Source organism: Brassica napus, chromosome C9, assembly GCF_020379485.1.
Source record: "Brassica napus cultivar Da-Ae chromosome C9, Da-Ae, whole genome shotgun sequence".
In the NCBI taxonomy this organism is placed as follows: domain Eukaryota; kingdom Viridiplantae; phylum Streptophyta; class Magnoliopsida; order Brassicales; family Brassicaceae; genus Brassica; species Brassica napus.
In genome coordinates, this window is record NC_063452.1 from 22,533,374 (window position 1) to 22,558,573 (window position 25,200).

Below are 25,200 nucleotides of genomic sequence, written 5' to 3' on the forward strand. Positions count from 1 at the left end.
TTTCGGTGAAGACTGGAGCAAGACTCCAACAGCTCCGCAATTCTCTGGCCACTTGCAAAGAGAACGGGACTTCGGTGGACGACTACTTTGGGCGCCTGACGAAGATCTGGGATGGAATAAAGGAATGTATGAATTCGAAACAGTGTAATTTTGGGAAGTGCGAATGCGACCTCAACACAACTCATGAAAACGAACGAGAGATACTAAGAGTTCATGATTTCTTATCAGGTCTTGATGAGTCGGTACATGGTGTGATCAGATCACAAATCTGCGCCATAACCCCGCTTCCAAACCTTGACAGTGTGTATCATACTGTGGGGCAGAATGAGACGATTAGATCGAATGCGACCGCAACACAACAGACACAAGTCATGAGTCTTGTTTCTCAGCTCACGCCTCCTGCGTACAACAAACAAGGGAGCCCTGGAGTACGTTCTGTGCATCCAACTAACAGAGACCCTACTTGCAAATGTACTGCATGTGGTCGTACAGGACATGATGTAACCTCGTGCTTCAAGATAGTGGGGTTTCCTGAATGGTATGGTACGACTCCTGCTCGGGGTCGTGGTTTTTCTGGACGAGGACGAGGTGGAACTCCTCATGCAAATAGCACACAAATAGTGGGGGCTAACTCAGCGGTTCTTCCATCCTCTGTTGTTCTTACCGAGAGTGACATGCAAGGACTAAGTGGCATCTCTGATGAGCAGTGGAAGATCATTCAACACATGGTGGGGAACTCGTCTAAGCCTGAAACTCTGAGTGGTAAGATGAATGGTATTGAATGGATTTTAGACACAGCTGTGACTCACCATATGACCGGAAGACTAGACATACTGGAGGATGTTCACTCGATACTTCCAGTCTCTGTAAAGCTGCCTGCTGGATCGAATGTTTTTGCTTCCAAGCAAGGGACTGTTCGATTGAATCCCAAACTAGTACTCTATAATGTTTATCTAGTTGACGGATTTGATACGAACCTGATATCGTTTGGCCAATTGGTCACTGGTAATTATTTGGTTGGGCAGATTACTGATAAACTGTTGGTGTTGCAGGACCGCACTACGAAGACGCTGACTGGAGTGGGTGAAAGAGAGAGAGAGGGACTCTACCGGTTTTGTGGAATTGCAGAAGTAACATCGCTACATACAAAGGTTCGCGAGGACTCAGTTTTGTGGCATAACCTGTTGGGTCACCCGTCTTCACGTGTAGTTGGTTTAATTCATGGTGTTAGTAGTAATAGTGTTTTATTTAAAGACTGCGATGTTTGCTTTCGTGCGAAACAAACTCGCCAACCTTTCCCGGATAGTTCCAATAAAGTTGATGCAATTTTTGATTTAATTCACTGTGATTTATGGGGTCCGTACCGAACAACTGCTTTCTGTGGTACACGATATTTTTTGACGATTGTAGACGACTACTCACGAGCAGTTTGGGTTTATCTTTTACGAGATAAATCTTGTGTCTCACGCCATATACGAGATTTTGTGGCGCTTGTGCAGACACAGTTTTCAAAGAAAATAAAGACAATAAGAAGTGATAACGGTACGGAGTTTGTTTGTCTCACCCGTTTCTTTCTGGAGAATGGTATCCATCATGAAACTTCGTGTGTTTACACACCGCAACAAAACGGATGGGTGGAGCGAAAGCACATACATATATTGAATGTGGCAAGGGCGCTGCGATTTCAAGCGCATCTTCCTACTGAGTATTGGGGTGAATGTGTTAAAGCAGCTGTATATCTTATGAATCGGACACCTTCACAGTTATTGGATGGTAAAACTCCATTCGAAAAATTATATGGTCGTGAGCCATCGGTACGGCATCTTCGAGTATTTGGCTGTCTCGCCTATGCTCACAATATTAATCATGCTGGTGATAAATTTACGCATAGGAGCCGGCGTTGTGTCTTCTTAGGCTATCCTTCTAGAAAAAAGGGCTGGCTGTTGTATGACTTGGAGAAAAGAGTCATCTTCCATTCTTGAGATGTTGTCTTTAGTGAGAATCAATTTCCATTCGCTAATCAGTCTGATGGAACAGTCCCTGTCACACCAGAAATATCACCAGAGTTTGGAGAAGTATCATTCGATGACTCTGCTTCAGAAGATGTTGAGACTGCAACTGTAACAGAGGAACAGAGGATCGAACAGAGTCTGGATGGAACAGTTACTGCAGCACCGAATGATTCATCTACTGAAGTGCATAATGAAACGGTTTCTGCAGTACTGGCTGAGATGGTTCCGACAAACAATATTGAGGTTGCTGTCACGGAGCCTTCTACATCGTCTGCTTCAGCTGAGACGTCCTTAGGACGAGGCCACAGACAGAAAACTCAGTCTACTCGTCTCAAGGATTATGTTGTCAACACAGTAACTATTGAGCAACCTCTCTCTCTCTCGTCAACTTCACCCACTACACAGCTGTCTTCAGGTTCGGTCTATCCTCTGTCTGATTACTTATCTTCTCATAAATTCTCTCCTAACCATCGCAGCTTCCTGGCATCGATCTCTTCCCATACCATCCCTCGTACATTCTTGGAAGCGATGGAAGATGACATATGGAAGGGAGCGATGGGATCCGAGTACACTGCTCTTGATGAACAACATACATGGGATCTTGAACCTCTTCCACCCAACAAATGAGCTCTTAACTGTCAATGGATCTACTCGTGGAAGTACCATGCCGATGGAACGGTTGAACGTCCCAAAGCAAGGTTGGTTGTATGCGGCAATAAACAAAAGGAGGGGATTGATTATACATATACTTTTTCACCGGTTGCAAAGATGACTACAGTCCATGTGTTTCTTGATCACGCAGCGAAACGTAATTATGAGGTGCATCAGATAGATGTGCACAATGCTTTTCTTCACGGTGATCTCCATGAGAAAGTATACATGAAGATTCCACAGGGGTTCTCTTCGCCTAATGAAACTCGGGTCTGTCGTCTTCGGAAATCACTTTACGGCTTGAAACAAGCTCCTCGTTGTTGGTTTGTGAAGCTTACACAGGCGCTTCTTGGTTATGGATTTACTCAATCTCGGGCAGACTACTCTTCCCTTGTGTACTCTAAACGTGGAGTGTATATTCGGCTGTTAGCATACGTGGATGATTTAATTATTTCTGGGAGTACGCCTGGGGCCATTCGGTTACTTAAGGATTACTTATCGACATGCTTTAGCATGAAAGATCCAGGAGTTCTTAAATATTTTTTAGGGATAGAAGTGGCTCGTAGCCCAACTGGTTTCTACTTGTGTCAAAGAAAGTATGCCACCGACATTGTGACCAAGACTGGTCTTCTTGGTTGCAAACCAGGTGGATCACCAATGGACCAAAATCATCAACAGAGTCTTGCGAAGAGTCCGTTCATGTCTGATCCAGAGAAATATAGACGTCTGGTTGGTAGGCTTTTTTATCTTTTAGCCACTCGCCCAGACCTTACATATGCCGTACACATCTTGTCTAGGTTTATGAAGGCTCCGAAAGAAGAACATTGGTTAGCAGCATTGAAGGTGGTTCGTTATCTCAAAGGCACACTCGGTCAAGGTATCATTCTTGACGCTTCATCATTGTTTCACTTGACCGGGTGGTGTGATTCAGATTGGGGGCTTGTCCTCTTACTCGACGTTCTCTCACTGGGTGGATAGTTCAACTTGGAGCTTCTCCGATATCTTGGAAAACCAAGAAACAAATTACAGTTTCATGTTCTTCCGCTGAGGCTGAATATCGCGCTATGGCAGCACTTACAAAGGAGTTGTTATGGTTAAAGTCGTTACTTAGAGAGTTTGGTGTGACGCATGATGGTCCGATGACATTGTTGTGCGATAGCAAGCCTGCCATTCATATTAGTTCTAATCCGGTGTTTCATGAGCGAACCAAACATATTGAGCTGGAGTGTCATTTCATTCGAGACGAGATAGTGAAGGGAGTTATCAAACCAAGACATGTGTCGACTAAGGATCAATTTGCCGATATTCTCACTAAAGCATTAGGGAGAAAGGAGTTTGATGCATTTCTCTTCAAGTTGGGTATTCGAAACTTACATACTCCAACTTTAGGGGAGGTATTACGATATAATATGTCAACATTACCATATATTCTTGTGTATATACGTTTTTTGGATATTTCCTATTCTGGAGTTCTTTTTCTCCACGGTTTAGGTTTAGTAACTGGCCAACTAGTTGTATATATACTTTGACATCGTCATCTTAATAAGACAAGTTGATATTCAGCAATTCATATCTTGTCACAAAGGAACCGGGCTGCTTAGGGCATTCTGATTTTATAAAATAATTTTAGTTGTATGTAGGACACTATAAAAATTTATATGAAGAATATGGGCATAAATTTGTATTTGAGCATAGGGCATTACAAGTATTTTATAAAAGTTAGACCGGCCCTTCCTGTGGGTTCAATTCCATACAAAAAGAGCAAATCAGTTTGTATGTATGACACAATGTTTATAGAGAAAGAAATAAGTCACAGTTACGGAATGGTACCCTTTCGAGTTTCGACATACGCTTTTTGCCAATCGCGCCAGCTCAGCTGCAAAACATTTTTCTAATTTGATTTTAAATTTATTGAGAAACTCCGCAGATTAAACTTGAAGAATGCTAAAAAATTGGAGAAAAGGTTCCATGGATGCAAAATTTATTTTAGAACTATTTTGATTATATGAATGAATAAATTACAATCTTTAATATCTATATTATATTCTTTAAAAATCAGTTATTTGTGGAAACTCTTTTAGTCTAGCGGCTTGACCAGTGACTGACCTGTATTCTCACAAAACCGAGAAGCAGGATTTATAGCCTCCGATTTTAATCATTATTTAACATGTCTCAAATGATCTTACACACGTTCTTTTGCGTATTGTTATTACTTCTCATACACGTTTCTTACTCTTTTTTCTTTTTCTTTTTCTTTTTCTTTCTAAAAAGTCTATGAAATGGATCGTGAATGTTATAACTGTATTCATACTGAATTGACTAGAGAGCCTTACATATAGACATACTTTGGGCTTCATCCTTTACACAAATAGATACTTAGTGCATGAGGTGTACTTTATGCCTTAGGTGTAAATTTTATATGATAAAAATACCCCTATAAAATTAAAGAAAAATAGTGACCAAAAAGAATATGGTTTTGTTGGCTTTAAATGTTAGTTACGCTTTTTTTGTAACTAATATTAGGTAGGTTTATGGATGTTTGAGATTTACTAAACATTGTTGGATTAATAGTGAACGACTTTGATCTGAGTGTTGGGTTTTGTGGTCAGAAATGCGTGGTCAGGCGCAGATTTTGCCTATTTAGGATTGATGTGGTTAATAGGAACAGAGATTTCCGGCCAGGGTTATAGTGAAAGGTTGGTTGCTCTTTCGTGGTTAGGGGTTTCGTTGAGCTGGTGGTTATGGTTGGAAACCACATAGTCATAGTTTTCGTGGAGAGAAAGGATGGTTAGGGTATGTGTTCATATGATCAGAATCGGGGTTAGTATTCATATGGTCAGAGTTACAATCAGTGTTCATGTGGTCATGATTATTGTTCATGTGGTCAAAGTGTTTGTGTGTTCAGGGCTTTCTCAAAAACGGCGGGGAAAAAATTGCAGTGGTGGTTCTGCAAGTGCGGCGGCGGCCGCAAGAAGAGTTGTGGCAATGGCGATGAAAGAAGTTGCGGTGATGACGGTAATCGTGCAAAGAATTGAGATGATAGTGTTGTTTTGATAAATTCACGGATCTGAGTTAGATAAAAAAAAAGAAAAGGAGAAAAAGGAAAGAGGAGCCAATCAAGAAAGATGAAAAATAAAAAATGGAAAATGGAAAAAGAAAGAAAAAAGGAAAAAAAAATGATAGATTCTGTAATTTGAAAAAGAGATCTGATGTTTGACGAAGGAGATATGTGGGAGAGAAGAAATGCAAAGAAAAAACAAAATAGAGATGTGAAAGGCGATTGATTGAGTAACCAACTTTAACCCACGTTTCCAACCAACCAGTTAAAATTAAAAGGGCTCTTTAGGTATTTTGTCAAGAGAAAATATGTCACATGCTCAAAATATGTCTATATGTAAGTTGACAATGAAAAAGTACGTCTAGATGTAATTTTTTCAATCGAATAATGAATATTTATGAACATGTATGATACAATAAAGTCTAAAAACTATATAAAACAAAACAAAAATTACGAAAGAAACAAAGTGAACCAAAGAATCTTTTATAAGTTTCCAAAGGTTTTCAAATTATTTAGTTGTGCCCTGTGAATGAAGCAAAACATAGATTCTTTGTAAGAAAAACAGCAACCCAGCTTTACAACCTGCAAGAACAAGTATATAATTCCTTAACGAATCCCGAAAACCCAAACAGCCGTAAACAAGAAAAGCACCATCTAATCAAAAACTATATATAAATCTAAGCTCTTAATTCATTCCACAATTAAGATCTTAACTTCAAATATCTTCCTCAAAAATTTTTTTACATAGTTCTGGATTTGTCTTGTCTACGGCGACACGAAGAAAATGGCGGAACAACGAATGCAACCAGTGGCTTCTTTGCTTCTACTCCTGAATTTCTGCATGTACGCCATTGTTCTCGGAATTGGAGCATGGTCCATGAACAAAGCTATCAGCCATGGCTTCCATATTGGTATACAATATTTTTTTGTACTGTTTACAAGATATACTTTTGTTCAAAAAAAAAGAGAATACTGTTTCAAAACAAACAAAAAATACTGTTTACAAGATATACTTTTGATGATTAAGCAATAATTCTATTTAAAAATAAAATTTACGATTTTTTGTCAGTAATTGTACACCACAACAAATCTGAAAAATAAAATAAAAACTTGAAATGTAACAATTTGGTAGTTAATCCAAGCTTGGTTCTGTGTTCCTGACGAACTGTGTGAATAATATTTATGTACTTCATCGATTTAGACTTTTAGTGTCTAGCTTTAAATATCAATAGTATGAATCCCTACCTCAAGTAAAGCAAGTTTCTAAATTTGCATGATAAATGAATATGTAATTTTTTTCTGAAAAGATGAATATGTAATCTTTCTTAAATATAAATCTAAACCAATCTTTTGAAGAATATTTGATGATAGTTTGAACTAAGCATCTCAAGTTTCTTTTTCCAAAAATTAAAGGTGCGGATTACAGCCTTCCCGCTCATTTCTCGCCAATATATTTTCCGATGGGTAATGCGGCCACCGGATTCTTTGTGATGTTTTCCTTAATTGCCGGAGTTGCTGGAGCTGCCTCTGTTATCACCGGTGTCAGTCATATCCAGTCATCCACTACAGCGAGTCTTCCGGCAGCTGTCTCTGCTGCCACCATTGCTTGGTCGCTCACAGTTTTAGCCATGGGGTAAACATAAATCAAAAAAACACTTTTGACATAACATTCACTCATTTTATTTCCTACAATTCTGTACCTTTTAACACGCCAACGATAAAAAGCCAATCATAGTTTATTAATTTTTCTGTTTGTTGAATGTTCTTGTGCAGATTTGGCTGCAAGGAAATTGACCTTGGAATGAGAAATGCCCGTCTGGTAAGCAAATTGTCTTTGCTATAATAATCTGTATAAATATATACACACACATATATATATATATATATATATATATATATATATATATTTGTTATTTAAATATTTTTGACATAAAGTTTAGTTATTTTAATTAAATATCTTTTACCAGAAGAGTAGTTACATAGATCATATTTATTGCAGGTCTCTTAGGTTGGGGGTTTTTAGCGTAATATAAGATACGGTCTCTTATCTTTTAACTAAAAACACTAAGAGACGTCTCTTAAATAAGAGATATAAGAGACGTCTATTAGTTTGTTTAGTTAAAAGTTAATAAACCGTATTTTATATTACGATAAGAACTCCAGCCTAAGAGACCTGGAATAAACATGCTCTTACACGAGGATAACAAAAAAGTTTATTTAAATACTTAAGTAATTAAGTTTGTGACCAAAAAAAACTTCAACTAACTAAAGAGCCTTAATTTCATTTGAATTTGTTTTTGGCAGAGGACAATGGAGGCATTTCTAATAATTCTTTCGGCAACGCAACTTATATATATTGCTGCTATATATTTAACTCGAAAATAAATCCAGAGAAAAACTGATTTATTTTCTTCTTATTTATTTGTATTGTAATTTATATTTTCTTATCTAATTTGCTTATTTGAAGATGTGTATTTGTGTGGTTTGTATTATTTATTGAATTTACACTAAAATATATACTATAATTTTCAACATTAATAAAAAAAAAAGAATTAGAATTCCAGGCATGGGATGATTACAAAAATAATGTGTGCTAGAAAATTACAAAAGTAGGTAAAAACACAAGCTTTTAAGATCATTACAAAACAAAAACGTTTTTTTTCAATTCGCACTCATGTGAAAAGCTAAAAGCGAAGCATAAGCACCACCTGATATCTCCATTAACGTTTCATGTCTCCCTCTCTCGGCGATCACACCGTCCTTCACAACCGCAATAACATCCGCGTTCTTAATCATACTGAGCCGGTGAGCCACCACAACCGTGGTCCGGTTCACCATCACGCTGTCAAGCGCATCCTGCACCACCCGCTCAGACTCCGCGTCTAACGCGCTTGTTGCTTCGTCAAGCAACAAAACCTTAGGATCCTTGAGAATAGCCCTAGCTATGGCGATCCTCTGTTTCTGACCACCGGATAACTGTACACCGCGTTCACCTACCGAAGTTTCGTAGCCTTGCGGTAACGTGCTTATGAAGTTATGCGCATTAGCTGCTTTGGCCGCGGTTATGATCTCTTCCTCCGTGGCTTCACCGGTTTTGCCATAAGCTATGTTTGATCTGATTGTCTCGTTGAATAAAACCGGTTCTTGACTAACCAAACCCATCTGTTGCCTCAACCAACTCAGTTTCAATATTCGAACATCAACTTGATCCAAGAGAACTTTGCCTGAATCTGGATCGTAGAATCTCTCGATTAAGCTTATCACCGTAGATTTCCCACTCTCGCTCTCTCCAACCAATGCCACGGTCTGAAAACCAAATCGTTAACCGGTTATATCAATTTGGTACAGTTAAACCGGAAATATCCTATTAACATGTTTGTTACCTGTCCAGAGGAGATAGTTAAGCATAAGTCACTAAAAATCTGAATATCTGGTCGTGTCGGATACCGGAAACTGACGTGTTGAAACTCGACATGACCGTGCACAATTGGTAACACTGCCCCCTCGTTGGAACTCGAATCGATTTTCGGTTTACTATCAAGTATCTCGAAAATATAAGCAGCAGAGTCTTTGGCTTTGTTTCTATCAGGTGCCATAGCACTCGTTTGAGACACTGCTAGTGCGGTCATAGTTATCGCAAAGAAAACCTGAAACGTTATAACCACTTAAATATTACAAACAAATCATATCTAAACCGAACGGATAATGTTTTACTCTTTTATACCTGAAAGAATTCTCCAAACGTGGCAATCCTCTTCTGGATTAACCAGGAACCAACGTAAAAACATAAGGAATTGATGCAATAGAGAGCCAAGAATGAGATACCGTAGCCCGAACCGCTCACTAGTCCTAACCGGACACCTTGTTTCTTTGGTGCCTCGCATTTCTGTTGGTATAGATCCATCACTTTATCCTCTGCACAGAATGATGCAACTGTTCTTATGCTACTCACCGCATCACTGGCGACCTGACTCGCTTCTTGGTATTTTTCCTGAACCGAAGTAAACCGGATTAGACTAGGTTGACCTAGAAATTAAACAAAAACATTGTTGAATACTACTTTTTTTTTTGATCAACCATTGTTGAATCTATACTAATAAAAGAGACCTTTTGAGGCTCCGCAGAGCGTCCACATCAGCGGAAAAAATTTCTCCCGAAAGATGACACGTGGCATAAAATATAGTTTTACATTTTAATATTACTAATTTTCGAAAATTATAAATAATATGTAAACATACAGCATAAAAAATAGAAAAACTACATTAAACATATGTAAAATTACCATTTTTTCACTTAAAAAAAAGACGGCTTATCTCCATAATGTAACATTACCGTTTTATAAAAAAAAAACAAAAAACATTATATATAATTTTGAAAATAATAAATATATGTAAACATACAACATAAAAAATGGAAATACTACATTAAACATATGTAAGATTACCATTTTACATTTTTATTTTTAAAAAATAATATGTAAACATACAACATAAAAAATAGAAAAACTACATTAAACATATGTAAGATTATCATTTTTCACTAAAAAAAAGACGGCTTATCTCCATAATGTAACATTACTATTTTGTAAAAAAAGCATTATATATAATTTTGAAAATTATAAATAATATGTAAACATACAGCATAAAAAATAGAAAAACTACATTAAACATATGTAAAATTACCATTTTTTCACTTAAAAAAAAGACGGCTTATCTCCATAATGTAACATTACCGTTTTATAAAAAAAAAACAAAAAACATTATATATAATTTTGAAAATAATAAATATATGTAAACATACAACATAAAAAATGGAAATACTACATTAAACATATGTAAGATTACCATTTTACATTTTTATTTTTAAAAAATAATATGTAAACATACAACATAAAAAATAGAAAAACTACATTAAACATATGTAAGATTATCATTTTTCACTAAAAAAAAGACGGCTTATCTCCATAATGTAACATTACTATTTTGTAAAAAAAGCATTATATATAATTTTGAAAATAATAAATAATATGTAAACATACAACATAAAAAATGGAAATACTACATTAAACATATGTAAGACTACCATTTTACATTTAAAAATAACAATAATATGTAAACATACAACATAAAAAAAATAGAAAAACTACGTTAAACATATGTAAGATTACTATTTTTCACTAAAAAAACGGCTTATCTCCATAATGTAACATTACAATTTTATAAAAAAAGAAAAAAACATAAATATAACTATTTGACTATTTGTCCAAGTTCTTCTATTAAACATTGCTGTTTTACATTAAAAATGAAAAAAAAACATTAAGATTTAAACATCTATCTTAAAATATAAAATATAGATATTAACTAAATATAAAGTATAAGAAAGAGAAATACTCAATAAATAGAAAAATAAATAATAAGTAAATATTATAAATATATAAATATATGAATTATATATTATTATCTATACTAATAAAAGGGACTTTTTGAGGCTCCGTAGAGCGTCCACATCAGCAAAAAAAACTTCTCCCGAAAGATGACACGTGGCATAAAATATAGTTTTTTATTTTAATATTACTAATTTTCGAAAATTATAAATAATATGTAAACATACAACATAAAAAATGGAAAAACTACATTAAACATATGTAAAATTACCATTTTTCACTTAAAAAAAATGGCTTATCTCCATAATGTAACATTACCGTTTATAAAAAAAAAAAAAAAAACATTATATATAATTTCGAAAATAATAAATATATGTAAACATACAACATAAAAAATGGAAATACTACATTAAACATATGTAAGATTACCATTTTACATTTTTATTTTAAAAAAATAATATGTAAACATACAACATAAAAAATAGAAAAACTACATTAAACATATGTAAGATTACCATTTTTCACTAAAAAAAAGACGGCTTATCTCCATAATGTAACATTATTATTTTGTAAAAAAAAATTATATATAATTTTGGAAATAATAAATAATATGTAAACATACAACATAAAAAATGGAAATACTACATTAAACATATGTAAGATTACCATTTTACATTTAAAAATAATAAATAATATGTAAACATACAACATAAAAAAATGGAAAAACTACGTTAAACATATGTAAGATTACCATATTTCACTAAAAAAACGGCTTATCTCCATAATGTTACATTACAATTTTATAAAAAAAGAAAAAAACATAAATATAACAATTTAACTATTCGTCCAAGTTCTTCTATTAAACATTGCTGTTTTACATTAAAAATGAAAAAAAAAACATTAAGATTTAAACATCTATCTTAAAATATAAAATATAGATATTAACTAAATATAAAGTATAAGAAAGAGAAATATTCAATATATAGAAAAATAAATAATAAGTAAATATTATAAATATATAAATATATGAATTATATATATAATAATAAGTAAATGCACAATTTTTAAAATATGGAAAGAGTACATTAAATATTAAACATCTATCTTAAAATGTAAAATATAGATATTAAGTAAATAGAAAGTATAAAAAAAGAAATACACAACTTAAAAACAATGGAAAAAGTATATTAATATTTAAACATCTACCTTAAAATGTAAAATATAGATATTACGCAAATAGAAAGTATAAGAAAAGGAAATACACAATTTAAAAAAATGGAAAAAGTACATTAGTATTTAAACATCTATCTTAAAATGTAAATCTATATAGAGCGTCCACATCAGCAAAAAAAACTTCTCCCAAAAGATGACACGTGGCATAAAATATAGTTTTGCATTTTAATATTACTAACTTTCGAAAATTATAAATAATATGTAAGCATACAACATAAAAAATAGAAAAACTACATTAAACATATGTAAAATTATCATTTTTCACTTTAAAAAAAAGAAGGCTTATCTTCATAATGTAACATTACCGTTTTATAAAAAAACAAAAAAACATTATATATAATTTCGAAAATAATAAATATATGTAAACATACAACATAAAAAATGGAAATACTACATTAAACATATGTAAGATTACCATTTTACATTTTTATTTTTAAAAAATAATATGTAAACATACAACATAAAAAATGGAAAAACTACATTAAACATATGTAAGATTACCATTTTTCACTAAAAAAAGACGGCTTATCTCCATAATGTAACATTACTATTTTGTAAAAAAAAAACATTATATATAATTTCGAAAATAATAAATAATATGTAAACATACAACATAAAAAATGGAAATACTACATTAAACATACGTAAGATTACCATTTTACATTTAAAAATAACAATAATATGTAAACATACAACATAAAAAAATGGAAAAACTACATTAAACATATGTAAAATTACCATTTTTCACTAAAAAAAACGGCTTATCTCCATAATGTAACATTATCATTTTATAAAAAAAGAAAAAAAAACATAAATATAACTATTTGACTATTTGTCCAAGTTCTTCTATTAAACATTGTCGTTTTACATTAAAAATGAAAAAAAAATATTAAGATTTAAACATCTATCTTAAAATATAAAATATAGATATTAACTAAATATAAAGTATAAGAAAGATAAATACTCAATATATAGAAAAAAAAATAATTAAATATTATAAATATATGAATTATATATACAATAATAAGTAAATGTACAATTTTTAAAATATGGAAAGAGTACTTTAAATATTAAACATCTATCTTAAAATGTAAATATAGATATTAAGTAAATAGAAAGTATAAAAAAAAAAAATACACAACTTAAAAACAATGGAAAAAGTATATTAATATTTAAACATCTATATTAAAATGTAAAATATAGATATTACGCAAATAGAAAGTATAAGAAAAGGAAATACACAATTTAAAAAATGGAAAAAGTACATTAGTATTTAAACATCTATCTTAAAATGTAAATCTATCTTAAAATATAAAATTATTAGTAAATAGAAAGTATAAGAAATAGAAATACACAATATAAAGAAAAATAAATCATAAGTAAATATATAATATAAGTAAATACGCAATTTAAAAATGGAAAATTACATTAAGATTTAAAAATATATCTTAAAATTTAAAATATAGATAATACGTAAATAGAAAGTATAACAAATGGAAATATACAATTTAAAGAAAATGGAAAATGTACATTAAGATTTAAACATCTATCTTAAAATGTAAAATAGAGATATTAAGTAAATAAAAAGTACAAGAAATGGAAATACATATACAGGAAAATAAATAATAAGTAAATAATGTAAATATATAATATATGAATTATATATATAATAATAAGTAAATACACAATTTTTAAAAAAAAATGGAAAAGGTTCTTTAAGCATTAAACATCTATCTTAAAATGTAAAACTTAAACTATTATATTTTATATGAATAATGTTTTTGAATAAAAATAATTTCTGATTTAAAAATAAAAATAAAAACAACAAATGGTTATTTTCAAATAATGGATGTAATTTACATTATACTATCATTTAACAAGTATTAGATACGTTTTGATAAATTATTATTTTCTATTTCCAGAAAAAAATTTGTTAAACATCAATATCATCTAGGTTAAATCTAGGTTAAGTACACTAACATCACAAATTCAAACATCACAAAAAATATTTACATAAACATTATAATACAATAATTTAATCAAAAAATACAATTCAAAAAAACAATATTCAAAAGAATAGTTATATACTTAATATTTGAAAATCAAAGATATTTTTGCTAAAATTGTACTTACCTGGCCAAGGAGATCGACCATCTTTTTACGGATCGATCGATTGTTGAGCATGTGGTCGATCTGAAAATACTCTGCAGTTTAATTAAATATCTAAAACATTTATTCCAACACTCAACAGATAGTTTTGCTAAATATGATAACTAGGTAGCCAACAAAATTACAAAAAAAATATTTAAATAGTAAAAAATATGTTAATTTAAGGTGTTAAAATTTAAAAATAAATTTTAATTATGACATGCATCTTAACATTTATATAAATATATATCATAACCTAAATATAAATAATTTAACAACTTAAATTAGAAAAAATAAAAATCCCGGGCGTCGCCCGGGTTAATCTCTAGTACTACTAACTTTGGCGTTTGCGCTAAAACCGGCTATACACTTGCACTACAAGAAAACAGCAAGATACTGAGGGAAAAAATCGTCGGAATTTCGTCGGAATAACGTTATTCCGACGACATACCGACGAAACAAGTCTTCGGAAATAATTCCTCGGAATTTCTTCTTTCCTCGGAAATCCCTCGGAATTTTCCGACGGAATTCCGAGGAAACAAATTTCCGAGGAAATTCTGAGGATCACTAGTTTGTCGGAAATCTCCTCGGAATATACCGAGGGAGAACTTCGTCGGGATATTTCCTCGGAAGTTCATCGATCGATGCGTGTTTGGACATATATCCATCGATCGATCTGTTTATAAAAAAACGTTCGGAATATACCGAGGGACATCTTCCTCGGAATATACCGAGGGACACCTTTCCAATTGATTTTTGGAGATAAGAAAAAGTTTGCCTCTAATGGGTTTGATTTTGTGCAGAAACAAAGAAACCAAAGGAATAGACAAAACATGTTAGATGATGATGAGAAGAGGGCCAGAAATGGTGATCGTCCCTTCACCAAAGTCAAGAGAAGCAACTGTGATATGCTTGATCAGAACGAGTTTCAAACTTACCTGGTCAAGGAGATCGACCATCTTTTTACGGATCGATCGAGTAAAAAATATAATTAATTTCCTCGGAATGTAAAAAATATTAATTTAAAAAAAAAATAAAAAATTTTGAAATTTAAATTCGAAAATATAAAATTAAAATTAAAATTGAAATCATATTAATTAATATTCAAAGTTTCACAAATAAAAATAAAATATTGCGAGTTTTTGGAAAAAAAAAAACTACGGGTTTGGCACGTCCGGGAACACCTCGTTCGGGTACATCCTCTGCATCATCTCCATCATTTGCTGGCGAAGGGGAATCCTGAAAATGGCTGGAATCCCGAGACTGGCTCCCCGTACCACCACGACCACGACGCTGTCGAGGCCGGGTCTGATCATCATGAGACCTGTAAATTAAAAAATTTATTTAATAAATACATAAATATATAAATTATTTTTTTTTAAATCCCAAATAATAGTTTTTAATCACAAAAAAAGATTTATAGATATTAAAAATATTTAATAAATATATAAAAATAGTTCTAATAAAGAAAAAATAGTTTTAATAAATAAAAAATAGTTTAATAATTACAAAAAATAGTTTTAATAATATATATATATATATATATTAAAAATATTTTTAAATCCAAAATCATAGTTTTTAATCGCAAAAAAAGTTTTATAGATATTAAAAATATTTTGTAAAATCCAAAAAATCGAATTTATATACAAAAAAGATTTTGTAAAATCCAAAAAATCGAATTTATATAGAAAAATCGTTTTGTAAAATACAAAAATCGACTTTATATACAAAAATCGATTTTATAAATACAAAAAAAATAAAAAAAATTATAAAAAAATTCTAAATTAATTCAACAAAACAAATTATTCAACCAAATCACAATTCTAAACCTATTATACAACCAAATCACAATCCTAACCAATCACCCTAACAAAAATCTATCAAAACTACACAAAAACCTAACAAATAGAACCTAAGTGAGTGGGATAGGATCCTTACATGATTTGTGTAAGAGAAGGGGGAGATCGCCGGAGATATCGTCGGATTTCAGGGGGAAATCGCCGGAGAGAAGAGAGGAGTCGCGCAGAGGAAGAAGAGAGAAATGGGGAAGAAGAAGGGGCTCGTGGTTATAAAACCTAGGGTCCGACGGATAATTCCGTCGGAATTCTAATTTCAATGTTCGCGAAATATTTGCCCGGTAAAATGAAAATATTCCGAGGAAATTCCGATGGATAGTAAAATATCCGTCGGAATTTCCTAAGAATATTCCGAGGAAATACCGAGGAACTAGTGTTTGGGGTTTCAAAACATCAATTTTTTTTGCCGTATTTCATTTCTTATACAATTGTAATGCATACCATTGAGGATTCTTTGTATAGATGAGCATAAACCATGAAATAACAAATTTCAAAACTAATTGAAAGTATTCCCTTTACCGTTTATTAAAAGGTATAAGTGTTTCTCTTATGTTGTGGGATTTCGTTCATACAATCGGAAAAGTGTTAATTATACGGTAAGGAACAAATTTTTGACTTCATAATGAACGTAAGACACTTAATAAGGGTTATATAGGTGTTATTCAAACCGCAAAACATTGTTTTCGGTTTAAAAACCCTATTTCCTCGGAATTTCCTCGGATTATTCCGAGGAAATTCCGAGGAAACCCTTTTCTTCCTCGGAATTCCGTCGGAATATTCCGAGGAAATTCTGAGGAACTAGTGTTTGGGGTTTCAATACGTCAATTTTTTTTTAAACGGATCGATCGATGGATATATGTACCAAAACGCATCGATCGATAGAGTATATCAGGTGTTCCTCGGATATTCCTCGGATATTCCTCGGATATTCCTCGGAATATTCCGAGGCTTTTCCGAGGAAACAGGATTTGGGGTAACAAAATCTCGTACGTTTTTTTATAAACGGATCGATCGATGTATATATATCCAAAAACGCATCGATCGATCACTAAGATGGACCAAAGCGTAACAATGTGATCGATCGATTAGATTATCCCATCGATCGATCGAGAATCTCAAGCGTTCCTCGGAATGTCCTCGGAAAATCTTGTAAGTTTTTGTATAAACGGATCGATCGATGGATATATGTCAGAAAACGCATCGATCGATCACTAAGATGGACCAAAGCGTAACAATGTGATCGATCGATTAGATTATCCCATCGATCGATCGAGAATCTCAAGCGTTCCTCGGAATGTCCTCGGAAAATCTTGTAAGTTTTTGTATAAACGGATCGATCGATGGATATATGTCAGAAAACGCATCGATCGATCACTAAGATGGACCAAAGCGTAACAATGTGATCGATCGATTAGATTATTCCATCGATGGATCGAAGAAAATCTCGGGAGCTTTTTTTTAAACGCATCGATCGATCTTTATTTGTACAAAAACGCATCAATCGATCTTTATTTGGTTGTGTTTTGAGTAGTTTTTAATTCGTATTCAGCTTTGCCTTGCTAGATAAACCAAATAACTAATATCTGAGTACCATTCTTTCAGCTATCAACTGCAGGCTGTGAAACATGGAAAAGCCACAAACATTGATCAACCAACAACATCCATGCTTTTAAGAATGTTCAAAGGATTCAAACTGACTGACCACTCAATCTACTCAAGTTTTCTCATCTTGGGGCTTGGTATACACTAGGTTCGCTAGTACTACCATGTTCATAATCAGTTTCCTCATGATGATACCAAATTTTGTAACTTCGTGTAAACCCACTCAAATATAGATGAGTCCAAACATCCCACTCTTTAATAACCTTTCTATTTTTACAATTAGAGCAAGGACATCTTAACATACCTGTTTTTGCTTCCGGTTGTCGGTGAACTAACCCCATGAATTCGGTTATACCTCTTTGGTATTCTTCCGTAAGCAATCTCGTGTTCGGATCCAAATGAGGTCGATCGATCCAAGAACGAAAATAATTTGAAGAAGACATATTTTTTATGAAACAAATTCGTGTGTAAATAGAGTAAGAGGGAGGATGAAGATATGGAGTGAATGAAGAGGAAGATGACTGCTTGTATTTATAGTTTAAATCCTGCCGACAAACCGAGGAAATTCCGAGGAAATTCCGACGAACTAGCCGTTGTAAAATCCCCCAACGGCTATAATATTTCCTCGGAATTCATCGGTTTTTTTCGAGGAACACATTTTTCCTTGGAATTTCCTCGGAATATTCCGACGGATTGATATTTCCTCGGAATTCCGTCGGTATATTCCGAGGAAATTCCGAGGAAACCAAATTTTGTGTTTCCTCGTAATTTCTTCGGAAATTCCTCAGGATATTCCGAGGATTTCATTTTCCGTCGGAATGTCCGTCAGAATACCGCTGTTTTCTTGTAGTGTTGGTCTGAAAGTAACCCTGAAGGACTATAATTGGTGTCATAAGAAGGATTATTATAGCTAATATCCAATTAGCCGTAAACGCTATAATCAATGCAGCGATTACAGTAGCTATATTTTGCATGATCAACGCCAAAGCGTCACCCACAATACTCTTCACTACTGAAGCATCGGTAGACAACCTTGCTCCAATCACGCCACTGGAAAATAAAAAAACGCAATATTAAAAAGAATTAATTTAAGATTTCTTTTCCAAAGAATTAACATAAGAAAATGATTTATTGACAACAATGACATGACTAATGTAATAATGGTTGTACTAGGTGATATAAAGTAAATACATTATAATAATTTATTTTTAATTTATAATTATTCTGCTACTTATGTTGTAATCAATATACATAGTTTATTTTAAATAACAATATGTTATTTTAGTTAGACATATAATTTTGGATATATCGTATCTCAAATGTTTGGTTACTATTTGATATATTACATAACATTTATTTTTCCAATTAAACTATAATATTTTTGTTGTAAAGATTAATATTTTGATTAATTTTGTTATTTTCATGTAGTTTGATTATTTTCTTATATTTGTAAATATATTTTAGTAAAATTATGTACAATCTAATATATGTTGTTTTGAGAATCAAATATTAAAAATAAACTGAAGTGTTGATGATTCAAAGTTACATATATAAATATAAATGGTAGTCCTTTGAAACCCTATGCATATATATATATATAGTTATACAAAATACTTAATTATGCATATATATATATATATATATATATATATATATATATAGTTATACAAAATACTTAATTTTGATAGTTGGTTAATATATTTATAATATTTTTTGAGAATTTCATATTTATTTAGTAACATGTTGAGTCGTTCTATAATTTATATGTATAAAAGTATTTCTATAAATAAAAATATATTATTTTTAATTTAATTTTTGACTTTGTATAAAAATTTTGGATGAGTCTAATTGCTCATTTTGTGGGTATACTGCGTCACATATATTCCATCAAATTAAAGTATAACTATTTATAATCTAATTCAACCAAATTGTATTAACGTATTCATTGCATTAGTTTGGTTGTTCATATATTTTTGATTTTTAGTAATTTAGTATATGTTAATTTGCAAAAATAAAATTATAAAAATAAAGTGATGATAGGTACAAAGTTATATAAAAACATAACCGATAAATTTTAAAAGAGAAAATTATTTCTTTACTTTAATATCAATAGTATTTTTCTAAACTTTTGTTTTTATGAAATCACATTATATATAAAAAATATATTCATTTTAAATTTTATTAATATTTTCTTTATCATATATGTTATTTGAAAATATAATAGGGAACTTATAAAAAAGAAAGATTAAATTAAATTTTATTCATTAAATATATCTTAGTTTATGTTATTTAAACTATTTTGTAATAATTTGAGAAATAGATTGATTTAAATAAAATGCTTAATAATTTTAAAATATATATTATGTTGTTTAAGATTATCTTTTAGAAGTGAAAATTATGTCTGTACTTTAAAATCAAGATTATTTTATGAACTTTCCTTATTATGATTACAATATATATAAACGATATTTTTCGTTTTTAAAAGTTATAAATTTTCTTTTTTAAATTGGTTATTTGAAAAAAATAAAGAAAAGGAAACCTAAAAAAAAGGAAAAATAAAGGGCAAATCTCCAAAATAGCACCTTTCTAAGTTTATATCACAAAAATAGCACTCCAAAACTAAAATGACCAAAATAGCACCTTTCTAAGTTTATCCTTTGAAAATTTTATTTTTTTTTATTTTTCAAAATTTGAAATCTTATCCCCCAAAACCTCATTTCTCAACTCTAAACCCTAAACCCTAAATTCTAAACCCTAAACCCTAAACTCTAAACCCTAAACCCTAAACTCTAAACCCTAAATCCTAAACCCTAAACCCTAAACCCTAAATTCTAAACCCTAAACCCTAAATTCTAAACCCTAAACCCTAAACCCTAAACCCTAAACCCTAAACCCTAATCTATAAACCCTAAACCCTAAACTCTAAACCATAAACCATAAACCCTAAACCCTAAATCCTAAACCCCACCCTTTAACTCTAAACCCTAAGTTTGTGACTTTTGATAAAACATTAAGTGCTATTTTTGTGATTTTTGACCTTGAGTGCTAGTTTGGGAACAAAAACTTGATTTAGTGCTATTTTTGTATTTTTCTCAAAAATAAAATACATATATAATAATGTTAATTAGATATATTTGATTCATTAAGGGTATATCGTAATCAACTACGTGAGATTTAACGTGAGAACGACACGTAGAAAACTGACTTCTCAAATAATATTACAGAGATTACCTAGAATTTTCAGTATTATCGAACCAACTTATCTCCTGGTGAATAACTTTATCAAAAGATAATGATCTAATGCGTTTGATAAATCTTCCTCCAGCTATAGCGAACAGATAGTTTTGAAACGGAACCACGATCAGATCCGTTAAACCGAGCAAGACGAAGATGATAGCCCAGAAATGTGAATCTTTACGTAGTTGATCTAAGGCTCGAAGAATATCTTGATAGTGCTAGACATAAGCAGCCCTTGGACCGGGTACACAATACCGTGAACCGCTGCAGCCAATGAACCGGCCAACAAAACTGGAATCTCTGGTTTGTTGAGGTGAGCAAGCCGTCGCAACGATACTTTCTCTCGTTTCTTGGACGCTTTGTTCTCCGTGGAAGACTTATTCTCGTGGGTTTCTTTGGTTTGGTTCAAATTAATCGGTCTCGGTAAACCAAAATCGGTTTGGTTGTGGCTAACGGATATATTCTCACGCAGCTCCAGTTCCTCCACTCCTCCTTTCTTTGATACTTCTTGTAGACTAACAAGCTGTGAATACGCTCCCTCGGGATCTTGAATCATCTCCTCGTGAGTTCCTGATTACAACTTCTGTTAATATACACTTATAAACTGATTACGTGCGTAGCGCGGTACTAAATAAATCCCAAACCTTTCTCAATGATTTTGCCCTGCTGCACAACGGCGATCATGCTGGCGGTTTTAATAGTGGTAAGTCGATGAGCCACCGCGATGATTGTCCGGGTTGACATTAGCTTAACAAGAGCGTCCTGAACTGTTCGTTCTGATTCCGCATCTAAAGCACTTGTTGCTTCATCAAGAAGCAAGATTTTAGGGTTTTTCAATATGGCCCTAGCAATCGCGAGCCTCTGCTTCTGTCCACCAGATAATTGTGTCCCGTGATCTCCTACCATTGTGTCCAAACCCTAAAAATATAGAGAATTAAGAAATGTAAACTCGATTTATTGGTCAAAATCGTTACACCTAAAGTTTAAGTACCTGCGGCAGTTTGTCGACAAACCTAGTAGCATTAGCCAGCTTAACCGCGGTTCTAATTTCTTCATCGGATGCATCTTCTTTCCCATAAACAATGTTCTCCCTGATTGTGGTTGCGAAAAGTATAGGCTCTTGGCTTACTAAACCAATCTTGCTTCTGATCCATCTTAACTGAAGCTTCTTTAAAGCAATTCCATCAATTAAAACTTCTCCTGATTCCGGATCATAGAACCTCTCAATCAGACTGATCACTGTTGATTTTCCGCTTCCACTCTGCCCCACCAAAGCCACGGTGGTGCCATTTGGTACAACCAACGAAAATCCAGCAAAGATCTGCACGTCAGGTCTTGCTGGATATCGAAAATACACGTCTTTTAGCTCAATGTCTCCTTTAATCTCGTCCAAAACCTTACCAGTCATGCTATAAGCATCTATCTTTGGTTTTGTTTTTATAGTCTCAAACATTTTGTAGGCTGCGGCTTGTCCAGCCGCGAAAGCGTTAAGAGAAGGTAATGTCTGCCCCAACGACCTGAGAATGTGTAAGAAAATTAAGATTTTCAGTATCACAAAAAAAAATTATGAGAACATGTAATCGTTATACTCACATTCCTCCACCCAAAATTGCGAAAATAACGTTCATGACTTGACCTCCAGTATATCCTTTCTCCATTATCAGCCAAGCACCGTACCAAATGGCAATACCATATGTACAATAACTTACAACCATCATTATTCCAAGGCCTAGACCCGAGAAGAGCCCTTGTTGAACCATAGATTTATAGGCAATCTCGACCTTCTTCTCGTGTTTTTGGGTTGCTTGTTTCTCTCGGGTGAATGCCACGACCTGACAAAACATCAAAAATTTGTGATATGAATCTATGTGATTATCTAGAAAAAAAAAGAATTTCGGACTGCGCGAGAACTTACTGTTCTAATCGACCCAACAGCTTGTTCTATTACATTTCCAGCTTCCGCATAAGCGTGTAGGCCACGACCAACCATTTTGGACATGATCAAGGCCATTGCACCACCAGTGGCCACGATCAATGGAATGCATGGAATAAGAGCTACTGTGAGGCGTCTGCCAATTATACAAGCGACTGTGAATCCACCAAAGAATGTTGATATTAACGGTACAAATTTCCCAACCTGAAAATTTTGAAATCATAGAAAAAAAAAAGAATATTCACTAACTTGTATCGCAAGAAACAGCCGATTAATATAAAAAAAATTAAAGAAAACCTTTTCTCCCATTGTAAGAATGGTGTCCCCGGACATTTTTTTGATAACTCTGGTATCTGGGCAGCCACATTACCAACTATCCCCCGTAGAGGGTCCAGCGCCCCAACGGAAGGGATGTTAAATCCGGGGATGTTAAATCCGCTGTGGCCGGGGCTCGAACTCGTGATGGCGGGCACCTCAGCCGAGGTTCCTATACCACCAGACCACGAGGCCCGGTTAAAACTGTATAGGTTGAACTTTTTATAGTGACTGGACTCACCCCGAAGGGCCACCTCGCCAGAAACCGTACATTCTGCCGATGATTTCACCGGTGCTTGTCTCGGTGTCAAAAAAGCCAATATCTTGTCTTAATATTGTTTTGAGGTATAGCACTCGAATTCTGGCGGACTGACGCTCCCCAGTTACCTTCCAACATGAGACCTCTGCGAAAGAACGAAAAGGCTTTGTGAACAAGTTAGGTCGAGCTAAATGTGAAGAAGGAAAACAGAGTTTCGACTTACGCAGAAAAGACACAACGCACGCGTAGACTGCAAGGTAAAGAAACTTCAAAGCAACCTGAGATTAATTAATTGAGATCATTCTATATTAACAGCAAGCAATTGAGATTTAAATTTACAATTCGTGCATATGAGAAAATTCAAATTTTAGTTTTCCATTTTGTACTCAAGACGCAAATGAGGAAGTAAATTTTCATTTCAATTCAAGAAAGTAGAAAAGAGGAACAAAGTAAAACGAAACTATAAATTGTTTCCAGTTGTCGCACAAAAAAAAAAAATGTTTCCAGTTAATAATAATCACATTAAAGAACTATTGAACCTTTTCATGCATATGCACCAAATTTTATAAGGTATATGCACCAAATTTTATATTTCTGTGAAGAAAATTTAAAATAGTGTAAAATTGAGAAAAAAAAAGAATATCTCTTTACAATTTAAGAATTAAAGATCAAAGTAGAAGAAAAACATTTGGTCAATAAACCTTGGTCAATCTGACGATTTATGTAATAAACGTAACATATAAAGTCTTTTGGATTTTTCCCCTTTAAGAAATAAAACCAAAAAATACATCTAAATATTATAACAATAATAATAATCTTAACCAGACATCAATTTTTTTTTACAAAAAAAAAAAAATCAGTTTTGTTGTGAAGGACAACTCCTTTCATTTTAAATTTATGTTATGCTGTTTCCTCTTTTCTGTGTAAAAGGACCAGCTAAAACTACAATTAGGAAAAATCAAAATCCATACAGTGAAATCCTCAAAAACCCTTGAACTGATATCAGTAATAACAACTACAAAATGTCATAAATCATTTGAGTTCCTAACCTTGGAGACTTCTTTAACCATGTGATCATGATCAGAGAAGCCAAAGACGTTAATGATTTTGCCTATGAGTACTGACATAATCGGCTGAGCTAGGCCGTTGGCCATGGCGGAGATAGTCCCAACCGCCATTAAAATGATGTCGTATCGATCTGCAAACCTGAAAAGCTTGTAAAACGCTACTTTCTGATTGCCTTCGTCTCCATTCGTGATCCTCTTCGCTTTCTCCTCCATTGGTTTCTTGCGGGGGGGGGGGGGGGGGGGGGGGGGGGGGGTAAAAAAAAGAGAATTTAACCCAAAAGAAAAACTATTGGAATTATACGAGTCAGATGTCACTCTTTGGACTTTATAAACTCGGTTCATCTGGCCGGTTACAATGAGTGAGAGCAAAAGGAACAAAATTCAACATTGCCTTCTCAAGGTACTTTGTCCATTTAAGTTGTATTTATTCAAATGCTTTTGAATCC

At 32.9% G+C, this 25,200-nt stretch overlaps 4 protein-coding genes across 4 annotated transcripts; 1 reads left to right on the forward strand and 3 right to left on the reverse strand.

Annotated features, from left to right (window-relative positions):
• The first annotated feature begins 6,313 nt into the window (after positions 1-6,313).
• Positions 6,314-8,259, forward strand: LOC106416976 (membrane protein PM19L-like). Its single transcript, XM_013857848.3, has 4 exons — positions 6,314-6,632; positions 7,135-7,354; positions 7,495-7,540; positions 8,026-8,259. Exons 1-4 carry the CDS (start codon positions 6,506-6,508, stop codon positions 8,104-8,106), a joined length of 474 nt encoding a protein of 157 aa, XP_013713302.2. The 5' UTR covers positions 6,314-6,505; the 3' UTR covers positions 8,107-8,259.
• A 123-nt stretch (positions 8,260-8,382) lies between these two features.
• LOC106416977 (ABC transporter B family member 7-like) lies at positions 8,383-9,625 on the reverse strand. The gene is made up of 3 exons (XM_013857849.1): positions 9,446-9,625; positions 9,105-9,368; positions 8,383-9,027 (listed from the first exon to the last, which is right to left on the reverse strand). Exons 1-3 carry the CDS (start codon positions 9,623-9,625, stop codon positions 8,383-8,385), a joined length of 1,089 nt encoding a protein of 362 aa, XP_013713303.1.
• An 11,464-nt stretch (positions 9,626-21,089) lies between these two features.
• Positions 21,090-23,048, reverse strand: LOC111204145 (ABC transporter B family member 7). The gene is made up of 2 exons (XM_022698351.2): positions 21,825-23,048; positions 21,090-21,750 (listed from the first exon to the last, which is right to left on the reverse strand). The coding sequence occupies exons 1-2, from the start codon at positions 22,084-22,086 to the stop codon at positions 21,371-21,373; spliced, it is 642 nt and encodes a 213-aa protein (XP_022554072.1). The 5' UTR covers positions 22,087-23,048; the 3' UTR covers positions 21,090-21,370.
• On the reverse strand, positions 22,157-24,967 carry LOC106416978 (ABC transporter B family member 7-like). The gene is made up of 5 exons (XM_022698004.2): positions 24,737-24,967; positions 23,816-23,965; positions 23,096-23,317; positions 22,774-23,012; positions 22,157-22,697 (listed from the first exon to the last, which is right to left on the reverse strand). The coding sequence occupies exons 1-5, from the start codon at positions 24,965-24,967 to the stop codon at positions 22,157-22,159; spliced, it is 1,383 nt and encodes a 460-aa protein (XP_022553725.2).
• Positions 24,968-25,200: the final 233 nt, after the last annotated feature.